The sequence below is a fragment of the Diabrotica virgifera genome, chromosome 1 (assembly GCF_917563875.1).
Source record: "Diabrotica virgifera virgifera chromosome 1, PGI_DIABVI_V3a".
In the NCBI taxonomy this organism is placed as follows: Eukaryota; Metazoa; Arthropoda; class Insecta; order Coleoptera; family Chrysomelidae; genus Diabrotica; species Diabrotica virgifera.
In genome coordinates, this window is record NC_065443.1 from 318,935,888 (window position 1) to 318,961,585 (window position 25,698).

The window sequence follows — 25,698 nt, forward strand, 5'->3', positions numbered from 1 at the left end:
TCATTTAGTTTACATCTTATCCTATTAACTAATGTTTGATTAAGTCTTTCATTTAAACCATTCGAAAATGGGCAGTCCACTGCTGTAAAAACCAGTTGAATATTTAACTGTTTCATATTATTTCTAAATATTTTGGAATTAATTCCCGGATACTGATCTGTTAATAATGTTTTTATGGGGTGTTTATCTTGAATTTTAGAGATTAGTTTAATAAAATCACCTGTCGTCTGATTTTTGGAAGTAACTGCAAATGCATATCTGGTAAAATGATCTACAAGTAAGTGGAGGTATTTTTTTGTTGAACGATTGCCAGCAAATCCTCCTATTGTATCTAGGGACATTATCTCGAAAGGTTCTTTTGCCGGACCTAATTGTGACAAGAGACCATATTTTGGGCCTACTCTTGTTTTATTTTTACAGCAGATCTCGCATTTCTGGCAGATATCTTTTGCCAGTAAATCCAAATTCTTAATGTAGTAAAAATTCCTAATTTTGTTAATTACTTTACCAGCACAAATATGACCATATAATTTGTGAATTTTTGTTATTAACTCCACTCCAAAATCTTTGGATAATATTATTTTTTTCTGGTTCTTCCTTAATTTATAGAATACATCTTGGTTGGAAATTGTTCCTATCATTTTATCTATAGCTTGTCGATTATTATTCTGGTCTTGTTTTATCTCAGTTAATGTCACTAGGTTCACTGTTTTTATAAATGTTTCTGAATTTTCTATATTTTCCAAAACTGGGTTTCTAGAAAGGCAGTCTGCTTCTACATTTTCTTTTCCAGGTTCATATTTAATGTCGAAATCAAATTGTGAAAGAAAATGAGTCATATCTCCTAATTCTTCATCTGGTCTTGTACGAAGTTCTCTTCCCTCAAGGGGCTTATGATCAGTAATAACGACAAATTTTCTTCCCATTAGCCAGTATTGCCAAAATTTTAATGCTTCTTTAATTGCCAGGCATTCTAAAAAAATTGCTTTTTTGTTTTTCTGATATTTGTTCAATTTTTTTGAAAAGTAAGCCACAGGTTTCATTTCTCCATCTTCTTGTTTTTGTTTGAGAACTGCACCAACTCCTAAAATACTAGCATCGGAATATATAACTGTAGGAGCATTTGGGTCAAAAATAGCTAGAATAGGTTCAGAGCAGAGGATACTCTTTACCTTATCAAAGGCTGTTTGGCAGCTTAAAGACCAGTGAAATTTAATATCTTTTCTAAGTAAATTATGTAATGGCTCTAATAACCTAGCTGAATCTTTTATATATTTGTGGTAAAAATTTACTTTTCCCAAAAACTGTCGTATTTTTTTTCTGGTATCTGGTGCTGGAAAATTTCTGATCGATATTAAATTATCATGTAAAGGACGAACTGAATTGTTTCCCACAATGTGTCCCAAATATTTTACCTCTTCTCTTGCAAAATTACATTTTAGAAGTTTAAGCCTAAATCCCTCTTCAAGAATGGCTTCCATGAGTCTTTCAATGTGCTCTAAGTGTTCTTCAAATGATACTGAAAATATTAAAATATCATCTATGTAATTTATACAAAATGGGTTTAAATTATGTTTTCTGATAATATTACTTAAAATTCTTTGAAATATTGCTGGTGATGTTTTAAGCCCAAAAGGTAAGCATTTCCATTGCCAATGACCATCTTGTGTAACAAAAGCTGTCTTATATTTATCTTTATTCCGAACTGGAATACACCAAAAAGCAGAATTTATATCTAAAGTAGTAAAGAATTTAGCATTCCTTGTTTTGGTCAAAATCTCGTCAATTAATGGAAAAGGTTGTGGTTCGGGAACAATTAATTTGTTTAATTCACGAAAATCAATGCATAATCTTGTTTTAGATCCTTCATCTTTTTTAAGAGCCAATGTAACGGGTGCTGCAAAGGGCGAAGATGATTCTTCTATTAAATTTGCTTTTAACAATTGTCCAATTTGAAATTCTATCTCTTTTTGGTCCTCTAGTGAGCATCTGTATGGCTTCTTTGCGACAAATTTATGTTCTAAAAGTTTAATTTGAGCTTCATTATTTTGAACTTGCCCAATATCAAATTTATGTTTTGCAAAAATATTGTCATATTTATTTAGTAATATTTCTATTTTACTTTTATGCTCTGGCTTTAAATGTTCTAATTTTGCTTCAAAAAGCTCTGTGGGAATTCCTTCATTAAAGTTTATTGAATATTCTGTCAAATTAACACTGTGATTAAACTTTTCAATCTTCTCTTCAATATCTAGATCTAGTCTTTGATAAATTTCTAAATCAAAATCTTGTTTCATTTGAAAATTCAAAATAGAATCCAATCCAAGTAGAATATCATACTCGAAATATTCATCATTAATTACAAAAAGATTAACATTTTTCTCAATTTTATTAATTTTCATTTTTGCAATTAGTTTTCCTGTAAAATTTGTTCTGCCATTTATCGTTTTAAACATATTCCTATCTTCATGAATAACTAATCCCAACTTACCTGCTACCTTCGAATTCAGAAGAGTAACATTCGAACCTGGGTCATAGATTCCACATAATTCTCTATTATTTAGGAATACTTTTAATTTGATCAATGGCAGCAAATTCAGTTTTTTTGGTCAGTTACCGTTTCATTTAATGTCTCCTGTATAGCAATATTATTAACATATTGAATATCATTTGATTTGTTTTCTTGTATTGTCCTTCTATCTTTTTGCTTTAAACGACACATTGCCTCTGGATGAAACCTCCCAGGGAATCCTTTTTTATCACAATATTGACAACTATTTTTTTCTTTTGGTATTATTGTATTTAATTTGGTAGGTATTTGTACAAAATTTGGGTTTGTCTCTGATTTTTTTTTGCTTATAACTGAACTCTCCAACTTTCGTAACTCACCTATCAATTTTTCCATTGTTGTAACCTCAGCTCTATTAATATTATTTTGTATATGAATTGGCAAATTTGTCACAATTAAATCGATTATTATATCAATAGAAAAATCATTTTTGATATTTAGCAATAAATTTTCTTTGCGAAATGCATAATCAACAAGACTACCACCTACATACTTAAAAGAATAAGCTTTTCTATGATTATCCCAACCTGTTTGACAAAAACTATCTAAAAAATTAACTTTCCATACCTCAAAACTGTTATCTAAGCCTAATGTTATTATTTTTGATTCAAACCATTCCTTTGCTATTCCATCAAGAAACAGACGTAGAATCAAAATCTTGTCTTTATCAGCATCCACCTCACATCGCGAACATTCTGATTCGAAGGTCTTGAGCCATGAATTCATTGGAACATTTTTACCATCAAAATTTCGAAGTACGAAATCATCTTTTATTTTTTTGTAATTTTTCTTTTCAACTTTAGGTATACTAGTATCACCAAGTTTCTGGAGCAACTCGACTAATGGTGGAGATTGTTCAATCGCTTCTTTCTTCTCATACACTGGTAATAAGGTCTGTTGTAGGTACTCATTTTGATAAACCACATCACCATCTGAATCAAAATAAATCACTTTCAAATTATCATCTAATGAAATGGTACATGTTCTAAAGCACCCTCTTGATTTCATGGATGCTAAAACATTTTTTACTTTTTTCAGACGAAATAGTTCAGAATGATAATCTTGAAGTTGCTTTTCAGCAGGCATTTCATAATAGAAAGGTGACTGTGTTGGCTGCAACCACTTAAATTTACATGCATTCTTCTTACTATCAGTACTGCTTGCTTCTATAGCAATACAAATTTTCATTGATGTAATATTCATCCTTAATTTGTACAAATAACGGTTTGAAAATCTATTTTTATCACTATTTTGGCTTGGTCAGCTAATGTTCTTGATTTATAAGTGTAGTTTCATACTTCTTATTCGTGTAAGAGATAGCCGTATGAATTCATCTAAAAAAGAGTTTATTTACAATATGTACAATAAAGATTATAAACATTAATACAACAATACTAAAATAACTTAAAAATACAAACCTAAAAAAGAGAATCAAGAACATGCTATTTCTTACTCTGAGTTTTTGACAACTGTCAAATTAATTATTTACAAATGTCATTCAAACTAAAATTACACAGTCATGCCACCTAAAACTATAAATAACTTAAAATAACTAAATGTGGTTTTATTGAAAATAAACATAGTTTTATTTTTACATATATATATATATATATATATATATATATATATATATATATATATAAACTAACAAATAAAGCTTTAGAAAAATATAAGCTTGTTTGAATTTTTCCGAAACAATGCAAGTTTTCGTTCTATATTGACTCCCCTATATTGTTAAAAATGAACAAATCTTCACGAAACTTGAAATTCGTTAAATTTATTAAGATTCACATTTTAACAAAATTGATTCATTCACGTTTTTTTTTTTCTAGGAAAAAACTATAAAACATGTGAATACGGGCAGCTGTCTGACCAAACCAGATACCAGTGATGTGAATCTTCCTCTTCTCAAAGCCTGCAACTTCGGTCTTGGTCAGCAATGGATCATGAATAGCGACTTCAAATGGCAAGCTAGGAATAACATTGAAGCGAGATAAACCTTTGTCGATATCAACAAAAGTCTTGTGATATTCTTGTTAGTATGTTCCGATTTAGTCGAGGAACGCATCTGTCAGGACAAGTTGCAATAAGCAATCGATCTTCCTAAAGGACTCAAACTAAGAAGGTCAAACGCCTTTTTGAAATCGTTACATACATAAAAGTTATTATATTTTGAAGAGAGATTGTCGGTGGCAAGAAGGCGTTTGACTTGTGCCTTACAAGTTTGTTTTTATCGTTTCTAATGTTTGTTAACATTTTTCCTATTTATTAAAGACCCAATTTTGAATTAGTCTAACCGACTGTTTTTATCAAATAGTATACAGGGTGTTTCTAAATAAGTATGACACATTTTAAGGAATAATTCTAGATGAAAAATAATGACCATTTGCTTTGTAAACATATGTCCGCAAATGATTAGTTTCCGAGATACGGAATATTGAATTTTTTCTTACAAGCTGACGATTTATTTATTGCTCTAAGACCGGTTGAGCTATGAAAATAAAATTCGGTGAGTTTTAAGAGGTAGTTATTGTGCATTTTTTAACATACAAATAAGAATTTTGTATTCATCATTGGCGCGCATACGGGTAATGATCTGAATTTTTTAAAGAAAAAAATAGTACACCACTGAGGTATTTCAAATTAAAAATTATTTTTAAATATCTCGTTTAATTTATGATCAAAAAACCTCTCTTGTCTTATTTTCATAAGGTGAAAAAGTTCATATTATGTAAAAAATAAACATTTTAACGTGTATTTTTCATTTCTTTATTACAATATCAAGAACTATCTAATCTAATACAATAATCCTAAACTAGAATAACAGAAACTAACACTAATAAGATTTAAAGCTATTCAAAGCTACAACAAATGTTCAAAATGACCTCCTTCAGAGGTGACAGAAGAATTTTATATTCATCATTGACGCGCATACGGGCAATAGTCTGAATTTTTTTATTGAAAAAAAAATAGTACCTATGCCTCTGAGATATGTCAAATTAAAAATCATTTTTGAATTCCCTGTTTAATTTACGACTAAAATGCAAAAATGCTATTTTTGCAAAAAATAAAACATCGTTTACAAAGTATTTGAAATAAGCTTCTATCTATATGGAAAATACCTTCAATACTTTGTGTTAAGATGTATTATTTTTATGTAAAAAACGGCGCCTCATATGAAAATAAGGAAAGACATATTTTTTGTCACACGTTATACGAGGAATTCAAAAATGATTAAAAAGACTAAGTTTTCACTCTAATGGCATATAAAACAACATAATGCTATTCTACATCCCACCAGAATGAAAACAATGGGAACCTTCTCTGGTTACACCTCCGAGGCTTCTACAATTTGCAAGCCATACGGATGCTGAGAAATTGAAAATGGTTATTCATTTTTGATTTTTTCAAAAATGATTGTTAATTTGACATATATCTAGTTTAGTATTATTGTATTAGATAGTTCTTGGTAATGTATTAATAAAATGAAAATACGCTCTAAGATGTTTATTTTTTGCATAAAAAGGGTGCATCATATCAAAATAAGACAAGAAAAGTTTTTTTTCATAAATTAACCGTGGAATTTAAAAATAATTTTTAATTTGAAATTTCTCAGTGCCGTACCATTTTTTTCTTTAAAAAAATTCAGACAAAATTCTTATTTGTGTGTCAAACAATGCGCAATAAGTATCTCTTAAAACCTACCAAATTTAATTTTCATAGCTCAACCGGTGTGAAAGTAATAAATAAATTGACAGTTTAAAAAAATTTCAACACCTCGTATCTCGAAAACGAAGCATTTTCGGCCATTTGTTTATAGAGCAAACGGTCATTATTTTTATGTAGAATTGCCCCTTTAAGTTTGTCATACTTATTTAGAAACACCCTGTATGTGTTTTTAACCATAATGATTCTATTTATTAGTTAATTTATAGATTTTTTGTTTATGTCATTCCTTACGTAAATTGCTAACACGATTAGCAGATCTTCCTGTTGATAAGACTTTTAGGGCGTTAGGGAGTGAAAATTTATATGACTGCCATTTGTACATATAGATTTATCGGTGCGAACAGACCAAGAAGTCATAGTAGATTAGATAGTGACTATGAAATTGATTAAAAAAAATAGTTAATACGAGGTATACATCAGGTAAATTTGATTTTACAGTGTAAAGAACGTTATTCTATTGATGAATGCTGGAAAATCTTCTTTACAGATAATATATTGTACAGTTCTTATTCGATGCCTTGCCTTATTTGACTTATCTATATAGTTCTAATTTCCACAAAAAATACTAAAAACTATTTATATAATTTTAAAATCTGTCAAATCAAGTTCAATGTAAAAAAATAAAATCGTAGTCTCAAGATGTGCCCATTTGCCGATTCTTTTTCTAATGGCGCTACAACCCTTTGTGAGTCTTAGCCCGCTTAACAATATTCTTCCTTTCTGCCCTGTCGGATACTTTCCTTCGCCACTGCCTGATGTTAATGGTTTTAAGATCCCTCTCTAGGTCGTCTATCCATCTTTTACGTGGCCTTCCTATTGTTCTATTTACTTGGAGTTTCCATCTCTGGATTACTTTCACAGCTCGATTATCTGGCATTCTTTCTAAGTGACCAAGCCAGTTTAGTCTTTGCGACTTTACACATCTAACAATATTTGCGCTCTGCATTAGTTCATCCAGCTCGTGGTTCATTTTAATTCTCCACGAACCATTGCTGTAGCTGCAATGTGTTGGTCCAAATACCTTCCTTAGTATTTTGCGCTAAAATATTCTCAGTTGGTTTTCATCAGTGGTTGAGAGGGTCCACGTTTCACATCCATATGTGACCACTGCACTGGTCTAATTACTGTTTTGTAGATTCGAAGCTTGGACTCACGATTCACTAACTTACTTTTCATTAAGTCTTTGTGTGCATAAAAACACTTCTTATTACCGATAAGAATCCGTGCTTGTATTTCTTGACTGGTGTTGTTGTTGTCATTTATTATTGAGCCTAGATAGGGAAAATTGGAGGCATATTCGTAGGTATGGTTGTCTACCTTCATATTCTCATGTTGATTCGACTTTGTGCACTCAATATGTTTTGTTTTACTTTCACTGATATATCATAGACCAAACGTAACAGCTTCCCGTTTCAGCTATATAGCTTTTTCGTTCAATATACTTTTGTTGCGGCTTATTATGGCAACATCATACACATTATGCACATATTTGCATAGATCTTATTATTAATACAGCCGTTCATATCCAATTTTCTAACAAAATCTTCTAAAGTTAAATTAAAAAGCGTTGTTGATAAGGCAACACCATTTTCCCGATTAAAGTTTGTTAATTAGAATTAGTCATCTAGACCACCTTTTTTTTCGGTTCATTATCATCATTTGCATCACAGTTCGATATGAAACAAAGCCTTTTTCAGAACAATCTTCCATTCATCCCTATCTGTGGCAATTCTTTTATATTCTCTAACTCAAATATAGTCATCCTCTAGGTTGTCTTGATACCTAAGTCTCGGTCTTCCTCTGGTTCGTTTTCCCATCGACCCTCTTCGGTCTAATAGTTTTCAAAATGTTGCGCCTTCGTCTTTCCTGATTACATGCCCTAACGTCAGGTGCATTGAAACATCTATACAACTCAAAGTTGTAACGCCTGCGGCACAAACATTGGTATTTTATTCCTCCATAACATATTCTTCTTAGAATTTTGTATTCAAAACGTTTAAGCAATTCTTCACCATTTACGTTTCTGCTCCATATGATAGCACTGGTCTTATTAGTGCTTTATAGACGCTCACTTCAAATTTTCTGTGTAGTTTTGAGTCAATATGTCTTCTCAAGCTGACTCTATGAACATTTGATATAATTTAGTTCAGGGGCCGAAAATACTCAAAATACAACCGAGTTACAAGTGAAAAATAGCATAACTTCCGTAACTTTGCAATGTTTTTGTACTACTTTTGCAATTTCTCCGCTTCTAATTATTGGATCAAGGTTTACAAACATCATTTTGTAGGTTTTTTTAAAGGAACAAAATTGCATTTTATAAAAATGATTTATATTTCTTAGTTTACGAATTATAATCATTAAACAATTAAATCCTTTATACCAAATTCCCCTTAAAAGCAGTTTGAAATTCGAATGCAGTTGGTCAAGATACATAAGAATATACTCTGAAATTGCATGGACTTTAATCGGCCACGAAACTGCATTGGTTTCCTGTCTCCATTATTTTCTTTCTTTTATCTTTTTAACAAAAATGAATGCACTTTCAGCTGTAATGCTGCAAATTTTATGTAAGTACATAGAGTGGATTATAAAAGTAACAAATGTGAATAAATGGGAGATTACTATAATTTTTTTACTTTTGTCGAGTGTTTTAGATTTCTTCCCTCTTGTCTCAATTTTTTATATACTTACAAATCTTATAATCAATGAAAAAGAAAAATAAAACATTCCAGTCGGGAGATATTACGATGATAATAATTAGAAATGTTGAAATCATCTCTATCATTATCTGCAATTTTTCTCATTCTTCTTTGCAAGTTCTCTTCTTTATCTGTTCCCCACTTCTTCTTCTTTTAGTGCCTATTCGTTTCGAATATTGGCGATCATTCTGGCTATAATTATTTTATTAACTGATGCTTTAAATAGATTTGTTGTTGTTGTGGAGGACCATTTCCTCAGGTTCTTTAACCATGATACTCTTCTTCTCCCAATTTCTCGCTTTCCGAATACTTTACCTTGAAGGATTACCTTCAGTAATCTGTAGTCTTCCCCACTAGTCGATAAATAACATTGATAAACCAGCGTGGGAAAGAAGTAAATAAGGCATAGCAAAAAAGAAAGAAGACTAGAAATTCTTTTGACTGAACTAGGACGTGCGTTGTTAGAGAGAATAATCATATCAGTACTAACGATAGTTGAAGAGCCGCATTATCCAGACATTATGGATTATATTCACATCGTAATGCAAGACAATAAAGCCATTACTATAAGATTATTATTTATTGAGACGTTCCAGTAGAATTTCAGGCTTTTCGCAGATTTTATTAAAAATGCTGTGGGAAAATATCCATAATGTCTATAATATAACTAGACGGAATTACTTTATTGTTTATAATTTTTGTTTTGTAAGAGTTTACGTCAGTGAAAAAAAAATATGATCGACTTGTATTGACAGCAATTTTGTTTTTCATGTCAAATTGGGTATAGGAAAACTCAATCAGAAATTCGAAATTGTGCTTCCATACTTATTTTAAACCGTCTACACACGCTCTGACAAAAGCACCTGACTGTCGGAGCTGACAACGTTGGGTCTGACTGTTATAGTGTTTGTCGTACGACAAAAAGGAGTAATCATGACAGTCAGACTGACTGTTTAAACAATATAATTCCTTTTTTCAATTTTAAACATATTATTTTAATATAACGTACCTACATAAATAAGTTTAAGTAACGTACCTATACCGCGAGGAGTAACTGCACGCTAACTTCTCGCGTCACGAATTTGAATGACGCTCTAGCGTCACAATTTTGATTGACGCCCAATACGATTTTACGCCCGTCAAAATTCCATACCGATCGATAAGAAGTATTCACTTAAAAAAAAATAAAGTTGATAAAATGATAGTCAATTAAGGAGAAAATAGCAGTAACAAACAAATATATTAAATTTTAGCATAATTTTGGAATGTGTTTAATTGGTAGAACAATTTTGTTTTCCAAACAGATTTCAGTCGTCTACAAATAGTTTCTCACTACTTTTGATTAAGGAATAATAGGGAATTTGATTAGGGTAAAATAATTATGGAATCAGGAATTCAATAATTCAGTATTTCCCATTAAGTTTCCTATAGCCCATCTAAGGATTCACCACCCGGTATATTAAAATGATTAATATTATTATCTTTTTTTACTTTTCTCTGTCGTCTTTTTTACGTCGTAAGTGTTTCTTTTTTATTTTCTGATAAATATTTTTTAATAACCTGGAAATTCATATTATAGCACCCTATAGTATCCACATAGTTGCCCTAAGCTCTTACACAACAAAATTTACAATAATCTCTTCAATAATATTGATTCGTTTTCAAAATAGATAATTATTTGCTAATAATTTCAAGATAATTTATATAATTTTTAATTACTGGTCAATTTTGATTTAAAAATAGTAAAATATTAGTTAAACGTTTCTGTCAAAGAAAAATACTAAACTGGGAAAATTGTTTCGTTTTAAAAATCAAACGAAACACGATTGTTCGTCTTCGGCTTAGACGTATCAAGAAATCGTTGCAATATAGGCCGAATAAAAAATCTATTCCGTTTGAATTGGATTCTAATGTTTTGTAAGAAGCTGACACACAGTGGTTCAAAATGCTGAAAACGTGGTCAAGTATGTATTAATGTAAAATATATAAAATTTGTTAATGAATAAACAGTAAAAATATAATTGAAATAATTAAAATTTCGTAAAAATACATTCAAAAAGTACATAATTCTGCGATTAATTTTTATTAATCCCAAAATGTACAGTCAGAAGATACAGAATCACATTGGTTTAGCTGCCTTTAACTGCTTTTGCATTGCTGGAAGTTGCTTGAATACAAAAGTGTGAAATGACGCATGTTACATGATTCCGGCGATTGTTGCGTATGTATGGGCGGTTGTACGTAAGTAATACCTTCTGAATATGGTACTTCAAAAAGAAAACGTATTGGTAATCAGCAAATTCAAAAGTCCCTTATAATATAAAATTTCAAAAATTATACGTTTAAAATAAAAATTTTGAATTTCTTTCGGCCATCCGAAAACACTTAGGTACTAAAGTAATTCCGAAATATATTCTGAACAATATACGCTTTTAAAGGTTCATGACCACCTTTTCAGCATCTGCACCACAGTGTGAAAGTAAAAAATATCGATACCGTTTTTGATGAATTAAATAAATGAATATGAGTTTTGTGTATAAGACTTAAATATTTTTGAAGTAATTAATATGCATTGCCAAGTACTGGATTTTATACCTATGTGAACACGAGTACAAGTATTATATCGCTACCTTGGAAGAAGACCGTCATACATCAAAATGTTACAGAAATGGCCCTTTAAAAATATCATAACACTTTATAGTAGGGGAGGCAAGGACGCTAAATTTGCAGGGGACTTTCCATTTTTTAATTTAATTTACCATTTCCAAGAATCGTTTTTTCGCCAACCAACTATAGCGCCATCTATCCATAATTCTAATTTTTTTTTGTGTGAATTTTATAGCCTTGGCCGAGCCAATTAGCCAGACATTTTGTTATTTTAAAAACAAACAATATTTTTTTTTTCAATCAGAGCAATTTTTTCTGTATTTCTAACTCTAAATACATAACAAACTAACATATTACAATTATTATCTTTAAATTTTTTTTAAATATTTTTTTTGTAAATATTTAATTTTTTTGTATTTTTTTTTATTATATTTTTAATTTGTTTTTTTTTTATTATTATTATTTTTTTTTTAATTGTTATTTTTACTACGCTAAGACATAAACCCGATTCAACATCTCGGAGGTTTACATCTTCTTTTTTTTTCTCTTTTTTTTCTCTTTTTTTTTCATTTTTTTCTTTTTTTTTGCTTTTTTTCTTCTTTTTTTCTTTTTTTTTCTTTTCCTTTTTCAAATTATAAACATACAGTAATTACTTAAATCTACAGGGTTAAAAAAATAACAACAAAACAAACATGTTTGTTTTGTTTTAACAAACATGCCTGCTTTGTTTTAACAAAATTACTTAAATACAGGGTAAATTTTATTACTACAATTTATATTTACAGTTTTTGATATGTTCATAAATTGTTTTTAATGTATTAACATCTTCAGAAAAAATCAAATTCCGCAGGTAGACGGGAAGTGGAATTTTTAATATATTAAGATTATCATAAAATTTGTTTATATTTACTGATTGATGTGAACATTCTAAATTCTAAGAGAATATGTAGTAGGATCACCTTCTTTTCCACACTCACAGTTAGGTGACTCTTTGAAACCCAAACGGTACATATGAAGGGGGGTAAGAGCGTTATTACATCTCAATCTATTTATAACTCTTATGAAATGGCGATTTGATACAGAATGAAACCATCCTTTAATGGGAATTTCAGGCTGCATTTGTTTGTAATTACTTTCAGTTCTTGTGTTTCGATAATCAGTTTGTCAGTTTTCTTTTTGGTGTCGTCTACTAATAATATCAATATCCGAAATGGGTAGTAAGTTCATGGGAAGTTCTTCGCCTATTTCTAGGGCGGATTTGGCTAGCCTGTCTACTATTTTGTTACTCCTAATGCCTGCATTCTAAAAAATGTCTCGAATAAAAGTTACTTATCTTTACGTAATGAATCCAAATCTACAATAAAAAAAATGCTCCTATTTTCGATTCTAAAGTAACCCCCACACCACCTCGGTGGAGGGTCGTGTTTGGTATCATTAAACATAACCTCAACTTCTTGACAAGTCTGACACAACAAAATAATGCATTACTCTTATACAACAGAAAGTATAGTATTTTTACTACAAAAACGTTATTACGTAGGTCAAAATTTTTGACGTAAGAGAACTGTCAAAACATTAGAATGTGACTTTTCATTATTGCCATGTTTTTATAAAAGTCACATTCTAATGTTTTGACAGTTCTCTTACGTCAAAAATTTTGACCTACGTAATAACGTTTTTGTAGTAAAAATACTATATTATATTATTATTAATCTTGTGTTTTTAAGATATGAAAATATTGTGGAAACTGCCGATCCAATTTTTCGAATAATAGTCACGACACTTCTGCCATCTGACGGCCAGACATAAACTAGCTTTATTCTTTACTTTATTACACAAAAAAATATAGAATATTTTAAATCAGTTCACTAACATAGTACATTTTTTACTTTTTTTGTATTTTTTGAGATACATATTGGTCTTCCTCGAAGGTAGCGATATGTTTTTCAGTTGTATCTGAATTTAGTCATTTCATAAAATAATAGAGGTGGGAAGTAAATATCTGACATAACTGTTAAAAGGTACATACATTACAAAAGTTATTTAACTATTATTTTTTATTATTTAATTCATCAAACACACTAAAAAATTGTCTATAAATCAGTTAAATAGTTTGTAGATTGTTTTAATAATGTAAATACAAATTCATCAAAATTTCATTTCCTTCATTTGTGTTGATGTCGTTGTAAATAATTTTGCTTATTTAATACAAATGAGGGACTAGGATTTGTTCTAGCATTTTAAAAAACAAGGAATTGTTGCGATAGTTATTGGTTTTGACAATATAACATTCGTTGCTGTGTTGTTCTGGATTCTAGATTATTGCAAGAGTCAGTAGAACATTTACAAGATGTAATAATTTACAAGATAAAACAAGATGTAGTAGTTGATCCATTTTACAATTTAATTACACAACAAAAATTAAAATTAAAACTGACAATTACATCAATGTAGACAATTATATTCTCTGAGCTTAGAAAATATGCCGAATTCTTCAGAAATAGGTAAATATACTGTATATAAAAAGAAGGATTAAATAAATAAGTATTCATTTTACACAATAAGGTAAACAATGTTTTAATTTACAAATTAGGTTTAACAGAAATTATTGACAAATATTCGTGTACAGGGTGAGCTACAAAAAATATGATTTTGTAGTTTTTTGTTTGTTGTTATTAGTGATATATAATATAATAATATCAGATCCAATAATCAGCAAAATATCTAGACAATAGCAGCAACGATTACAAAAAACAATCATGAATTTATGTTTTATTTTGCTCATTTATAGTTTAGTTTTTTATTATTTTTATAGCAATTTTATATCTTTTTAGACTGATAGAATTTGCAGGTGTTTTTACTGAAAAAATCAGGTGATGTAAAGAAAGTTTCGGAAATATTATGTACAAGTTGTATCAAAAAGAATACACGAAAACACTTCCAAACATTGTCATTTCATAATATTTTATCAACGGTGAATATTACGTTATACATTATATTCACATTTATATTATAAGAAACGTTTTAGAATGGTTTTATAACCTCTATTCCAAAAATCATGCATAGATACACTCTTCAGAACATTTCAGTTTACCTTTTTCGATTCAATGATTTTGTAATCATTTTTTTTGTAATGAATATTATAAGTTTGGATAGTTTATGTATATCGTGTCTCAAAAATATATCAGGGAAACAAACCCAAACATAATCACATCGTTTTTGACACTTCAATTTATTTCAATTCTAATACTAAAAGTTAAGTAAATAGATGTTTTAGTTTTTAATTAACTATTAAATACAGGGTACTAAATTTTATAAATTAGGATATCAGATATCACTGTAAGGCATCGCCTGGTCTTTTTGGCCATAAAAATTTATTAAAATAATTAATTTTATATATTATGATTTTTTTCGTTGATTTGCATAAAAAAATTAGCTATGCCAATATAGTTTAGAGAAATAAGGAAAAAAAAATATCCTGTTCGTGACACAACCCCCTCCAGGCCGAAACCAAATTTTTGGAGTATTATGGACATATATATTAATAACCTATTTGTTTCCTGTAGCCGATTTTGATGATATACATAGTTATAAACAAATGAAGATCAAAAAACGGTAAATTTTCGCTTTTTTCGTCTATAACCAAAAAGTTAAGTATTTTAAACAAATTTTAGAGCGAGAAACTCATAAATCGTATAAATAACTTCAATATGGCGTTCGCTGAATATGTCTATCCTTATTGGTTGCTTAGAAAATTGCAAAATAAATCATAAATTTAGAGTTTTTATAAATATTCATAACTTATGTAAAAATTAACTTAGAACGTTCTTATTACACGGATGCTGAGACTTCTGGTGCTTAAATCATACCCTAAATTTCAAAGCAATTGGTCAAATAGTTTAAAAGGTATTTAATTTGTTTGTCCCAAATTAATTTTTTTTTGCAACGCTATAAGTCAGAAAATTATGAAGTTACACTAATACTTTGGATAGTTTATGAAAGAAGAAGATTTATACTATTAATTTAATTAAAAAGATATGACAAAAAATAATTCTAAATACTGCAAAATTATTTTGCAAAGACATGTGAATTAAAAAATGGGGGGGCTAACGTCTTCCCTAATTGTCCTAGGACAATTGTTTTTCTTTTTAAAGTGTATAAAAATTCAGTCTTTCCAAAGATAAAATTATTTTTCTACGGGTAACGGTTAAAAAGTTATTCGAATTGTTTATAAGTAAGCAAAAAATCGACGTGTTTTTGCAAAATAATTTTAAACTGTTTAAAATTAATTTGTCATTTTTTTTTTAAATTAAGTCAATAGTATAAATTTTCTTCTTCCATAAACTGTCGGAAGTCTTACTGTAACCTCATAATTTTCTGACTTATAGTGTTGAAAAAAAAAATGAATTTGGGATAAACAAATTAAATAACTTTTAAACTATTTGACCAATTGCTTTGAAATTTAAAATATAATTTAAGCACTAGAAGTCTCAGCAATTCGTGTAATAAGAAGGTTCTAAGTTAATTTTTACATAAGTTACGAATATTTATAAAAACTCAAAATTTATGATTTATTTTGCAATGTTCTATGCAACCAATAAGGATAGACATATTCAGCGAACGCCATATTGAAATTTTTTAGGCGATTTATGAGATTCTTACCCTCAAATTTGTTTAAAATGCTTAACTTTTCGGTTATAGACGAAAAAAGCGAAAATTTACCGTTTTTTTATCTTCATTTGTTTATAACTATGTATATCATCAAAATCGGCTGCAGGAAACATATAGGTTATTAATATAGATGTCCATACTACTCAAAAAATTTGGTTTCGGCCTGGAGGGGATGTGTCACGAGAAAAATCTTATTTCTCTGGACTAATAATAATTCACATTAATTATGTAACAAAAGAAAGCTTCAACAAAAATATTGTCAAATAATAAGCAACAAAGATTTTATGGTGTCAACCGATTTTCCATGTTGCACTTCGAAAAATAAAGATTACACTTTTTCTTTCTTTATTGATAACTCAACATTACAATCGTGGTCCGAGTCAGTTCAACAGCGTAAACAAAAGACAGACAGACTCTACTACTAACAATAATAATATCGTAAAACCAAAAGTTGCTTTTAAATACTAAATCTATGGCACATAATTTCTGCTGACTACAAGGTCGCGCAAAAGGTTTTTTGACTATGAATTCACAATTCACGTATTGTTTAGTTGACATTGAATTAAATCACGCAAGGTTTTCAGCTTTCTCCGATGTTACTCTCAAGCTTATATGTATTTTAATAATAAATGTAACCTAAATATTCAAAAATCTCATGTGGGATATTTCACCATTTATGTGCCGTTAAAAGTGAACGTTAGTTAAAAAATAAGTTTATGTAATTATGGTGAAAGTTCTTGTATATTTTCAAGAAATTGGAAAAAAATTATGATATGAAAGGTAGAGTAGTCATTGAAACTGCAATACAAACGGCTGGGTTATAAGTTGTTGTCTTATTCTCTTCAGTCATCTTTGGTTTAAATTTGATGACAACTTCATGTAATGCTTTATACAGTTTAGACCAGCGGTTCTCAATCTGTGGTACATGTACCACTGGTGGTACATATCATTATTTGCGGTGGTACACAAAAGCAAAACTGTCAAAATCACCACTATTACAGTTAATTAGATTACCTATCTATTATAGATAGGTAGTTATTTCAGTTAGGTGGTACCAAAAATATTAAAAAGTATTTTGTGGTACATGACTCAAAAAGATTGAGAACCACTGGTTTAGACTCTTTACCTCTTCGAGTTATTCTACAACGATATTATGCAACCACTATTTGACAGTATTTTGAAGTTCCGCAAGATTCTGTTTGAGGGCTTTTATCTTTTTATCAAGTTTTTTTATTGTGTTTGTTTTTATCATTTCATTTATTTGTTTATATTGAAGTCCTTTATAATTGAAACAAGACGACAGTGAATGGAATTATTTAATTTAATTTTGGGAGGTCCAAAGTAACAATAAATATTTGAAATTTCTATAATTCGTGAAAATAAAGACTTTAAACTGAATTTTACTAGCGTTTTTGAGACATATTTCTTAAATATAACTCATTTGATCAACTTAAGCGCATAAATGAAATGAATTATTTGGAATTTTAAAAATTTATGAAACTTTAAATTTATTTTGTATTTATTTTATAAGAAAACTGTATCCTACTACAACCAGTTGTAGGACGTGTTAAAAGCTTAAAAAATAAGTTTTTTGTATATATATTACCTAAGTATAATTTGCCTTTCGGGAACATATCGTACAAGTTTTTAGCCTTGTTTATTCTTTTAAAATTTTATTTAGTATCTTGTTTTTGTATATTTGGAAATTTTTTTATTGTATTTAAATCGATTTTAAAGGCTAAGGTGGTGGTGCAATCCAGCTTTATGACAGTTAAGTTAAATAAACCTTTTTAATGAAAGTACGGTTGTTTTATTACTTTATTTCGTAACAAGAAACGACGATTTATGTTTATGTAATAATTGCAAGGTAATAGTGGGACAGCAAGCCAACAACATAATTCGTTTGTACTGGACATTGAAGTAAAATAGCACAACTAAATCAAAATATTGGAGAAGTCAACAAAAAATCAAGTAGTAGATGTTTTAAGGTACTAGTACACAGGGCCTCCGCAAGGCTGATTGGTACCCGCGTGCGGGACATATTTTAGTGCCCTTTAAATCTACTATATAAAACTAATAAATATTTTTGAAAGATTTAAACCCAAAATGAAAGATTACATTATTACTGAGGCCGAAAGTCCCTGAAAACTTCTATAATGTTTATTTTAATAAGTTACAGGGGTGAAGATAAAAGAGAAAATTTAGTGTGATTTTTAATAATTGCAAATATTTAATTCAAAAGAAACTTTTTATTTATTTTAAGGTACTGTCGGCCCTTGGCAATAACGTTATCTTTCATTCTACGTTTAAATTTTTTAAAAATACTTATTAGTTTTCTAAGGATTCGAAAAAAATGAATACATTTAAAACACATTGAAATTTTTGACAGGCGACATTTTGCGCCGTTCCCCTTAAATTTTTTGCAAAATTAATGAAGCACCCTTAGACCGGGCAGTATCGTCGTCCCCGCTAGCGAAATTATTCTGATTCGATTTTTTTGCACAAACTTACTCAAAAAGAGGTCCTTATAACATATCCACAGAGTGCCGGGCGGTGCCGTGGTCGAAAAATTGTTTAAACAATTTTTTTTAAACAAATTCACAAAAATAATTTTTTCATTTCGAACAAAATTTTTTTAGATAAATTTTCTTATTCTGAACAAAAAAGATCTCTTGTCATTTTTTTCTAAAATTTATTGTTGTTGAGTTATATGCGATTAAATATTTGAAAAATGCGAAAATGGCTATTTTCAAGGCTTAATAACTCGATTAAACATTATTATTCTGAAATTCAAAAAGTCACCAAATCAAGTTTCAAATCCCTTCTTCAAGGTCCTGAAGAGATTTTTGTCATTATTTTATTAGAAAGCTGTTATTTTTAATTATTAACAATTAGCGCTATAGTCCAGGATGTATCGTCGCCCCCGTTAGTGAAATTATTCCGATTCGATTTTTTTGCAGAAACTTACTTAAAACCAGGTCCTTATAACATATCCACAGGGTGCCGGGCGGTGACGTGGTCGAAAAATTGTTTAAACAATTTTTTTTAAACAAATTCACAAAAATAATTTTTTCACTTCGAACAAATTTTTTTGAATATATTCTTCTTTAGCGGCGAATCGATTGAGGGTAAAATTGTACATTTACCGCGCGCCTGCGCACACTGACAGTATGTAGTTCTGACAGTATGTTGCTAATCTTTCAAGATAGGTATGTATGTATCTGTAACCGTGCAAATAAGTCATTAAAAGAATATATTAGTGATTTTAGGAAATGTATTATTTATTATAATTCTTGTGTTTTTGGATTAATAAAATATTATGTAAGCATAACATTTTTACACTATATGTCGCCGTGTTGTGTAATTATATCCGAAATTTACATAATTATTTCTAGTGCCTCGATGGAGTAGTTAGAAATGCGTTAGCACTGAGATTGGAAGGTTGCGGGTTCAATTCCCCCGGGCGGTTCATATTTTTTTTTATTTTTGGTTGTTTTAATAAAAAATTTTTGAAAGTGGTAGATAAGAAAGTTAGTTTGATTTTTAAATAAAATACAAATAACCTTTTAAGTATATTTACTTCGTTTAAATTACCCAAATTACCTATTATATAATAGAAGAATATATTCTTACGTGCGTACATAGTACACACACATTCTTTTTTAGATAATTTGGGACATTCTGAGCAAAAAATGTCTTTTGTGATTTTTTCCTAAAATTGATTGTTGTCGAATTATACGCGATTTATAATTTGAAAAATGCGAAAATAGCCATATAACTCGACAACAATCAATTTTAAAGAAAAATCACAAGAGACCTTTTTTGCTCAAAATAACCCAAATTATCTAAAAAAAAATCGTTCGCACTAAAAAAATATTTTTGTGAATTTGTTTAAAAAAATTATTAAAACAATTTTTCGACCACGGCACCGCCCGGCGCCCTGTGGATATGTTATAAGGACCTCGTTTTGAGTAAGTTTCTCCAAAAAAAAATGGAATCGGAATAATTTCACTAACGGGGCCGACGGATACATCCTGGACTATAGCGCTAATTGTTAATAATTAAAAATAACAGCTTTGTAATAAAATAATGACAAAGATCTTTTCAGGACCTTGAAGAAGGGGTTTGAAACTTGATTTGGTCACTTTTTGAATTTCATAATAATAATGTTTACTCGAGTTATTAAGCCTTGAAAATAGCTATCTTCGCATTTTTCAAATTTTTAATCGCATATAACTCGACAACAACAATTTTAGAAAAAAATGACAAGAGACTTTTTTGCTCAGAATAAGCCAATTTATCTAAAAAAATTTTGTTCGAAATGAAAAAACTATTTTTGTTAATTTGTTTAAAAAAAATTGTTTAAACAATTTTTCGACCACGGCACCGGCCGGCACCCTGTGGATATGTTATAAGGACCTCTTTTTGAGTAAGTTTTTGCAAAAAAATCGAATCGGAATAATTTCGCTAGCGGGGGCGACGATACTGCCCGGTCTACCTGCATATTTAATTAAAAATGTACATTTAAGTAAATAAACAATAATATTTTGTCATTTCAAAGTTTTCAAACAAATTTTATACAGGGTGTCTACATAACTAGGAACCATATGGGAAACTGTTTCATTATTGATTTTACGAGAAAAAGTTATTTTTCATAAAAAGTTCTAGAACTCAGAATGCAATCATCAAATATCAAATTTTATGATTCTTATACGAGGTATGTCAAAAAATATCAAGAGCAAAGTACGTTTAGTTTTCACAATATTGAAAAGTTATTATGAAAAATTGTTAAGCATTAAAAACTATGTTTCTACATTTATACAATTTCATAAATCCTTCTAATTGCAATATGTTGTGATCTAGAAAGGCACTTTACTTTTGATCGAAACTCATATTTTTTACATATTATTATATCTCATATAAAATTGAAAAACATTTAGGATTTGATGGTTGCATCTTAGACTTTAGTTAGACCATGCAAAGCTTTTTAGAAATAACTTTTTATCGTACATTAATTGTACTTTTCAACAACGCCCTTTTCCTTTATTAGAAATAATGTGAGAAGTATTTTATTACTAATAATTAGCCCTTTTCAGTTATTACAAATAATGCGATAACTCTTTTATTATTATTAATTAATTAATCAATAACAATAAAAGAGTTATCGCATTATTCGTAGTAAATGAAAAGGCGTTGGGTATCTGTAATTTGAGAAAAAAAATTTCAATTAAAAGGATGTAATTTGCATATTAAAACGTAGTTTTTAATTAATTCCAAACAACTTTTCATAATAATAATTTTCGATATTCGAAAATATTCGATTATATGTGAAATATAAGGTAAAATTCATATTTTTGATACTCATAATAAATGACACAATGTTATATTTGGTTGCATTTTAGTTTTTAGACTATGCAAAGCATTTTATGAAAAATCAATTTTTTCCGTAAAATTAACAATAAAAAAGTTTCCCATATGATTCCAAGTTACGCATACATAATGTCTTAATTATTTTCTTTTTTTTTCAAAATAAATTGTAAATTGTGGATTTTATTAGAGGAAACCCGATTATAATTATTTAAAATGAATTATTATTATTCTATGCAATGATTACGACACACCACTTAAAATATCAACAAATAAAAAATATTGTCCAATATTTTTTACACGAAAGCAAAAGTTTAAAATCAGGGCAAAACAAACCCAAAGGATATTGTAATAATAGTCGTAGGTAATTATTAATACCAATATAAAATAAAATTTTAAACCTTTCACTGCAGGAAACAACCCGTTCACCAGTAACAGTAAATACTGTTTGTGCCTAATAAACACATAGACGAGAAGGGAAAATATACTCAAGTCAAGTACATATTCATAATTCATAGAGTATTTGTTTACTTAAGGGTATTTATCATTAATTCGAGTAAAAGATTCACTTTATAGGAGTATAACTGCTTGATCCAGCAAGTTGTGTTCTTGTTGGAGTAAAACTGTTAAGTGGCGTTTTATGGGTGTTAATTTATGTTTCTACTCGTCAAGGAGTGTGATTTGATGTTTATCTGACTATTTTGAGTGTCGCTTTAGTTTACAACATAAAATCGATTGGACTGTATGCCAAGCGTAATTCAATCTACTTCAAAGAAAAAATTAGGAAGGAACAATAAAATGTAATATATTTTTGACGGAGTAAGTTCAACATTTCAGGACGGGAATAATTATTTTTTCAGTAATAACACAATATTTGATTTTTGAGATTTCTCTAGCTGTTCATGAAATAATTAAAATTGTATATAAAAAATGATTATCTCATTTAAAATAAATATTTCTTATTTACCAAACCTTCGGTTTGGCTCCCCTTTGAGGTTACGCCCGCGTGCGCCGCACGCGTTGCACGCCCGGTTACGGGGGCCCTGCTAGTACACTTTAGAAGACCAAAAATAATTATTTTGTTCAAGAATTTTTTTCTCAGAACCTTTATTAAAAATGAACTTAACACTTTTTACATATTAATATCTAACTCTTAGAGAATACAAAAAATATATCTTTTTTCATTTATGCACGTACACTAATTTTGTAGAGGCGCAAAAGTCGAGGCCTCGAAAAATGATGGCGGACAGTTAATCTCAGGATTGGGATATCTGAAACAAAAAAATCGTACTGAATTTGAAAAAGGTAGGTTTCTCACGTGACAATTTACCACAATTTGACCAAAAAATATTCGACCAGGACGGATCTGTTTTGAGGTGGATGTGAGAGGTGGCATTCGGATTTTTGCAGATAAAGTTAGGTGACGACTTTAATAATTATAATTGACTTATGCTCCTTCTCAAATATGCCCGGAACATTAATAGAAATTAAAATATTTAAAAATTTCGAAAAACATCGAATTTTTTCTACTTTCTTTGCTTATAACTTTAAAACGATTTAATTTAGAACAAAGTTGTAGGGAAATAAAATAAAGATAATTAAATTTTGTATGATATATGACTTACTGCAAAATAGCAATAAATACAAAATAAGCCTATTTTTGTTCAATGTTTTTCAACCACTTTAGTTGCACATGTAGAACCTTCGTAATTCGCTTAAAATATTCTTATAACATACTTAAACCGTCCACCAAATTTCATTAAAATCGACCTAATACATTTTGCATAATAATTTTCCAATCTAAATGTTTTTAAAAAAGTTCAAAATTTTTTTAAAACTTTCTGAACAAAAAATAGACCATTTAAAAGTTTGCTAATTTTTTTACATATAAACAGTCGCTCTAAATTAAAATCGGCAGCCTCAGCAATGTTTTAAAGTGATAAACAATGTTTTGGCTTATAAACAAATTAGTGCTGTCGCCAGGAGAGGATGCAACGGCCTCATGTATTTAGATGGACTTGCCCAAGTTTTTTTTAATGTATTTTGACCCGTAGAACACGAATTTTTTGGGTAACAGTTGATCCGGATGTCGATAAGATTGTTATAAAGAACTCGAGGAATTACATAACAGCGATTTTTTGCAAAATAAAACATTTTTGTATTTCTTGGGTAATTCTAAGCAAAAAAGTTCTTACAAGTTTTTTCCTATGATGCATAGTTTTCGAGATAAACGCGGTTGAACTTTCAAAAAATCGAACAATTGCAATTTTTGAACCCGAATAACTTTAGATTAAAAAATAAAAAAGCAATTCTGCCGACAGCATTTCAAAGTTTAGGTCAAATTATACCGGTTTTGATTGTTTGCATTGCTAAAAATTAATTTTTTATTTTTAAACAAAGATATTTGTTTATAATCCAAAAAATTGTTTATAAATTTAAAACATTGCCGAGGCCCCTTAAGTAATCCGATTTTACATATAAAGAGCGCCTCTTTATATGTAAAAAAAATTAGCCAACTTCTAAATGGTCTACTTTTTGTTCAGAAAGTTTTTAAAAAAAATTGAATTTTTTTAAAAAAATTTAGATTGCAAATTTATTATGCAAAATCTATTAGGTCGATTTTAATGAAATTTGGTAGACTGTTTAAGTATGTTATAGGAATTTTCTAAGTGAATTACTAAGGTTCTAAGTGCCACCAAAGTGGTTAAAACACATTGAATAACAACTAACAGGCTTATTTTGCCCCCTTATTTTGTATTTATTGCTAAATTGCAGAAAGGGTAATAATAGTCTAATACTTTAAGACATTTTTAACCAGTCGTATATCATACAAAATTCAATTACAGTAAAGCGTCGATTATCCGAACTAATTGGGGGACATGGGTGTTCGAAAAATCGATTTCTTCGGATAATCAAACTATATTGAGATTGTCATAAATATTTATCCACAAGTGAATAAAAACCATATTTATAACTGTATATTTGTTTATACGTTGATAATGACAAATAGCAATTTTAAACAAAAAGTGCAGTCTTTGCAACAACCCATTTTTGGATACACAATTGAAGAAAATTGAAGATATTTCAAGCGTTAATTACTAAATCTTGCTCAGTACTCGAGTGCGGGGAGCGGGATTCGGGAGTTCGGATAATCGACGCGCTACTGTACCTATCTTTATTTTATGTCTTTACGACTTTGTTCCTAAATGAATCGTTTTAAAGTTATAAGCAAAGAAAGTAGAAAAAAATCGATGTTTTTCGAAATTTTTAAATATTTTAATTTTTTTATTAATGTTCCGGGTTTATTTCAGAAGGAGCGAGTCAATTATTAGTATTGAAGGTGTCACCTAACTTTTATCTGCAAAAATCCGAATGCCACCACCTCTCACATCCAAAAATAGACGTTTTTTCACAGATCAGCCTGGTCTATAGGGATGGAGAAACAAAGATATTATATAAAATAGCCAAAATAAGCAAAGAAAGCAAAAGATATTAATCAGATTAAATGTGTCCGAGATGAAGATATTAGTTTATGAAAAGAATGTAGTAAGAAGAATAAGTACATTGGCAGTTTATTACATGAAGAATTTGACAGAAAACCAATTGAGTTAACGGATACAATAACAACAGTAATGGTCACCAAAATAACAAACAAGGAAGTGGTTTAAGCACTTCGAAAATAAAGAGAGGAAGTGCAGTTGGACCAGATGATACTCATGTTGAGACAGGAACAAGTTGGGTAACAGAATTATGTAAGTTGGACAAATTGGACGAATTGAAAGATCTATTAGTATTAGTACCTGTTTACAAAAATAAGGGAAATACAGAACAATGTACAAAGTACAGAACCACAAAACTACGCCACAAAATCAAAGTATGAGAGAGATTATTGATAGATGGATACGTGAAGAAACCGAAATATCCAATAATCAGGTTGGCTTCATTCAAGGCAGATAAAGATGCAATTTTCATTATAAAGCAGTTGATGGAAAAATGCAGGAATAAGGAAATAAACAAGGTAATACACAAGTCAATATTAATAAAGTATGTAAA

The 25,698-nt window shown here is 29.4% G+C and overlaps 1 protein-coding gene across 2 annotated transcripts in view; it reads left to right on the forward strand.

Annotated features, from left to right (window-relative positions):
* Nucleotides 1–18,077, forward strand: part of LOC114332651 (polypeptide N-acetylgalactosaminyltransferase 5) — an 87,287-nt gene extending 69,210 nt beyond the window's left edge. For both annotated transcript variants that reach the window (XM_050653539.1, XM_050653541.1), the window contains exon 9: nt 4,402–18,077. In XM_050653539.1, the coding sequence (XP_050509496.1) occupies nt 4,402–4,566 (165 nt within the window). In that variant the 3' untranslated portion in view covers nt 4,567–18,077. The remainder of the gene's footprint in view (nt 1–4,401) is intronic.
* Nucleotides 18,078–25,698: the final 7,621 nt, after the last annotated feature.